This window comes from Triticum urartu, unplaced genomic scaffold (genome assembly GCF_003073215.2).
Source record: "Triticum urartu cultivar G1812 unplaced genomic scaffold, Tu2.1 TuUngrouped_contig_5727, whole genome shotgun sequence".
Classification (NCBI taxonomy): domain Eukaryota; kingdom Viridiplantae; phylum Streptophyta; class Magnoliopsida; order Poales; family Poaceae; genus Triticum; species Triticum urartu.
In genome coordinates this window covers 4,443-9,424 of record NW_024116425.1, presented here as the reverse complement: position 1 = coordinate 9,424, position 4,982 = coordinate 4,443, and the positions used below count along the sequence as shown (strand labels likewise).

The 4,982-nt window shown below is 38.6% G+C and overlaps 1 protein-coding gene across 1 annotated transcript; it reads right to left on the bottom strand.

The window, feature by feature from the left end:
- Window positions 1-1,111: 1,111 nt before the first annotated feature.
- Window positions 1,112-4,372, bottom strand: LOC125529617 (coatomer subunit zeta-2). Its single transcript, XM_048694030.1, has 7 exons — window positions 4,225-4,372; window positions 3,920-3,973; window positions 2,915-3,074; window positions 2,199-2,346; window positions 2,025-2,102; window positions 1,470-1,554; window positions 1,112-1,379 (listed from the first exon to the last, which is right to left on the bottom strand). Exons 2-7 carry the CDS (start codon window positions 3,935-3,937, stop codon window positions 1,320-1,322), a joined length of 549 nt encoding a protein of 182 aa, XP_048549987.1. The 5' UTR covers window positions 3,938-3,973; window positions 4,225-4,372; the 3' UTR covers window positions 1,112-1,319.
- Window positions 4,373-4,982: the final 610 nt, after the last annotated feature.

Here is a 4,982-nt window from a genome sequence, read left to right as displayed (position 1 = left end):
GCGGTTTATGAAATTTGAGATGAGAAACCTCTGAAAGCTACATTTAACAAAAAAATGATGGTGAACTGTCTAGATAAACTCGAGAACGATTCCCTTTTTTATGCATTACCTGCTAGCAACCTAAAGGCCCTCCTAGAAATTGGGAGCCCAAAGGTGGACTCTAGACAACCTATGACCATGGTGTTTTTTTTGAGAGAGAACGTCGGCTTTATAGATTAATGAACAACATTACACAGATGTTGGGAATAAGCGCACATACACTTATATAATATGAAAACTATGATGGAAGCAAAGTGTAATTTCAGCACTACTTCATGCACATATTCAGGGATCATTGCTCGCCGTGGAAAGAAACACATGCATCGACATTCAACATATATGGATTGAATTAATTCAAGCTCACTGGTTGAACTTAGGGAAAGCCCTGAGTACTTCCAGCACATAGCTAGGACAAGTAGTAGTTGCTTTCAGACATTCTTCTAGAAAAATGTAGCATCAATATGAACACACATAGACACCAAATATTAACATGGAAAAGTCCCCAAATTAGGGTAAAACCCACTAGATGAAGCGACTCAAATCTTTTTCCATTATTATCAAACATGTGATAGAATCGTTTCCTCTCTAAGTAGTTTTAGAGGCTCTCATACATTGAGATATCACTACCTTAGATGAAGACAGTAAGATTTAGGGTAGCAAGAGCCAAGGATTAAAACAACCTCATCAAAGATGATGGAACCAAAGCTTGAAAGATACGGGGTGATAGATCTCAACTTCACAATAGATCTCAACTTCACAACCTCGGGGACAAACCCCATTTGCTTGATGACAATCTTCTTCGTTTTTCCTCTATTCCCATTAAGTTCATTTTTTTTCCTCCAATGGAGACTAGCTTAGAATTTTTGTCACTTCTCTCGGTGACTACTGTACGGGAGGCTAAACATCCCTCTTGCACACATTTAGGCTGCCTAGAGATGGTGTTTCATCGATGAGGCCATTTCTGGCTCATGCTTGGCAATACAGACATCATTCTTGCAAAGAAAAATAAAAAATGTTGAAGCGATAACCGCCCTTTCCAGTTTGAGAAGAGTGTTAGTTCGCAGAAATTGGATTAACTTCAAAAATTATTTCTCTATACCTCCAGGAAATGTAAGATACACAGCATGCATTTAACGAGAAAATAGAATTACATAGCATTTAAGAAGAATCCAGACACATCTGTCTGCCACAGTTGCGCTTTTGGTTAAGTGACCGCTACCAGGCCTGGCATAGTAGCCCGACCATGAACACACAGGGGTGAAAGAAGAAACGGCGGCTTCTCATTTCAGAAGAGATCTTGCAAAGTGTTCCCTGGCTGTGGCCAGAGCTTGAGATATTGTCTGCAGAGAACAAACAGCCAAATAGAAAAACTATGAGATACTATATGATAAATGACAGGAATGTGCAGGGACCGAGATTCAGAAATTTGCCTGCTCAGAGAAGGGAACAGAGCCGTCAGCAGCATTGGTTGCAACCTTCCCCGCAATGGTGTTCGCATCTGTTTCAAGAATTATGCTGCACAAATACACAAAAAAGGATCACATAGTTTCAGTTTATTTTCAAATCTTTAGCATGCATATATAAACACTAAAAAATCACAAGAATAATTTTTTGTGGTCTAATGAGCTAAGGTCATTATTATATGAAATCAGCATCAACCATGATATGTTCCTAAACACTGCTCACTTATTTAAGGGCCCTCTTGTTTGGAACACTGGAATTTTTACAGATTCCATAGAAATTAAACCATGTCCTGTAAAACTCGTGTGTTTTAAATGGGGCCTACCTTTTCCCATATATTAAGGAAACTCCATGAGAGCTCCCAGAAAATGGACATAAAATAAAAAGTAGACAACAATACAACATAAACATGCTGCAGAATGTTGACATGGCACAAGAGTATGATGCCCAACACCTTCATGTCAACAGAGGATTATGAAACATGAGACAACTCAAATTTAGCATAGATCACAAGAAAACTTTACCCGCCATCAATAATCTCATCAATGCAGAGAAGTATCAAGTCCAAGTTCTCAAGTGCAGTCCTCTTCTCAACATCACCCCTAAAGCACAATAAGTTGCACCTTGAACCAACTGCCTTACAAATTACCAGTATCAAAATACCAGTTCATGCAGTAACATTACAACATGTATATTACCTGAGTAGAAGACCAACCGAATCAGCAAAACCCTGTAGCACATTTGCTATGATGAGCTCATTCTCATCATCTCCGGCAGTGACGAAAAAGTGTAGGTCTTGTACAAACTTGTAAACAACAATATAACCATCAAGCAATGTTATCTCAGCTGCAGAGAATCAAAATAGGTGTCAAAGGTAAATCCAAATTTAACTCAGACAACAAAATAGTTAATATTATTGAACATAATATACTAATGAAATAAACCTGAAACTTTTCACCCATCCAATAACATTTCCGGTCATTGGACATTCAGGGTTCCTCAATTAGGGCATACAATTGGAAGTAAACTAACATGAACCGTTCATGAAATATTTTCTGTTCAACTAATGCTCTTTGTTAACATGTGATGCCATTTACATACCACAAACAAGAGATGTGTTGAATAATTGTCAATAAAATCAAATAATACGTTCCTACCAAATACTTTAAAACCAATAAAGCATATTACGGAGTATTACCTGCATTATAAATCAGCAGCGGGCTTTAACTTACGGCCGGGCCTAGATATGCATGTATTGCAACTATGGTCTCAAATATGAGTTACTAATGGCAAATTCAAGTAATTTTGTGAATTACAATCGTTGACCAATGATAAAAAATGGCAAAAGCAATTAAAACCAGTGCTACAGTGATGGTAAGACAGGAATTCACATGGTACAGACTGAATGAATTACCTTCGGAGCGTGCATTTGTCTTCAGAGTTTTAGTAAAAATGGACTTTTCAAAGGTCAACCTAGATGCGTTATTCGGCCAATCATCCGAGAAGTACTTCACAGCAACACGCTTCCCCTCAGAATCCAGTAGCAAAATGTTCTTCACGGAAGGGCAAGATTCCTGTGTAACGGTAACGGGCAATCATTACAAGACTTTCTCCAGAGAAATAAGCAAGCTGCTGCCGCACTTCATATTTATCAATTGAAAGCACCATTTTCATATAAGAAAAAACAAAGCTAACCACAGTGAAAGAGGGAACAAATAAGAATTTCAGCAAATCAGTGAAGAGTATAAATAGTTAATACATAATGCATGATATGTCAGGTTTCAACATTTTGGTTATCATATTACATTATTACAGACTAAGTATACCTTGGTCTTTTTCCCTTTAGCATCAAGCAGTGAACTGTAACTTTACTCTGCTTCTGAAAATCAAAATCTTAAATTATGGTACAAGAACTGTGGTCGATCAACTAGTTTCAGACAGACCACCCGTGCTCTATGTGGAGTAGTTAAGCTTTACAGAAAGGAAGGTGCTAATCACAAACAATTATATAGTTTCAGCTTCAGTTTACACTTCATAGAAAAGAATTGACAGCCCAATTTACACGATCTTCCAGTGCCATATTGCAAGAATGCTAACAGCCAATTAACATAACTAGGTGATGAGATGACATATGTGAAGCCTTCATAGATTTCCAGAATGGCGGTAGTTTCAGCTCTTTGGCTCTCAGTTATCATAGGGCATCACCGCTGATAGAGGGGAAATCAAAAATTGTTTGGTTTATACTACATCTATGCATGGTCGACATTTTTTTTTTGGCAAACCGATTGATCAGTTCTTGGGACACAAATTCGGCTGTGCAAGATCACCCTCATAACAATGAACGTGCAAATCGAATGTAAACACGTGCAGTCAGAATGTATGGCAACAAGTAACAGGAACAGAGAAAGAATCTGCGGACCTTGGAGAATTCCCCCATGGCCTCCTCTCAGCTCCTTCCTTCGGTCCAAGCTTCCTGCCGAAGAGAGAAACGCACCCAGATAGGTAAGATCGACAGAAGCAGCTCAAAACCAAATGGCGGAAACGCAGCTCGGATCTGGACGGCCTGTTCTCGTCAGATCCGGGCTGCAAAAGCATGCAACGAAAGCTGTCGAGATGATTGACGGGCGCGCGGCGCGGATCACACATAGCGAAGGCGCGCATCGGGTGAATCCGCGGAGACTTGTCGAGGATGGAGGTGGGAGAGATCTAGAGAGGAGAAGTTACCTGGAAGGGAGAGTGATCGGGAGAGAGAGCTTTGGTTTGTTGGTGCCCGCGAGATCTGAGATGCAGCCGACGAGTGTAGAGAAAGACGGGAGGGATTCGGCAGGCGAGCGCAAGTGAACGAGGTGGTTAGTTTAGCTACTCCAACAGGCCCGCTGGCCCGGCCCAGTTGGCTTCGTTGGATGGGATCAAAAACTGAGAAGGGGCACGCCCCTATATCTCGCATTCAGCGAGTCCAGCTTCCGACTCGCTGAAGGGGCACAGCCTCTTTTTCTGTTTTCTGTTTTCTTTTTTTATTTTTGTTTATACTTTAAAATACTCTAAATATACATATCACAAAAAACGCTCCACAAAAAATATTTTAAAAATCAAGAAATTGTTTTTGGAAAAAAATTACTCAAGCATTCGGAAAATGTTGAACATGTAGAAAAATTGTCGAACATGTATAAAAAATTATTGATCATGTATTAAAAATGATGAATTTTTTTGATCATGTATATAAAATTTCAAGAATTTAAAAAAATGATGAACAAGTATTTGAGTAATACTAATCAAGCATTTGAGAAATGTTAAATGTGTATAGAAAAATGTTGACCATATATTGAAAAAGGATGAAATATTTTGTTCAAGTATGTAAAAATGTTAATCAAGCATTTGAAAAAAAAATGTTGAACAAGTGTTTGAATAATGTTAATCAAGCGTTTGGAAAATGTTAGATGTGTATAAAAATTGTTGACCGTGTATTAAAAAATGTTAGTCTT

Coding starts and splice junctions, on each gene's coding strand:
- LOC125529617 (XM_048694030.1), bottom strand. Junction 1,555..2,024: donor GATGAGATTATTGATGGCGG/GTAAAGTTTTCT, acceptor GTATTTGTGCAG/CATAATTCTTGAAACAGATG. Junction 1,380..1,469: donor CTGTTCCCTTCTCTGAGCAG/GCAAATTTCTGA, acceptor TGTTCTCTGCAG/ACAATATCTCAAGCTCTGGC.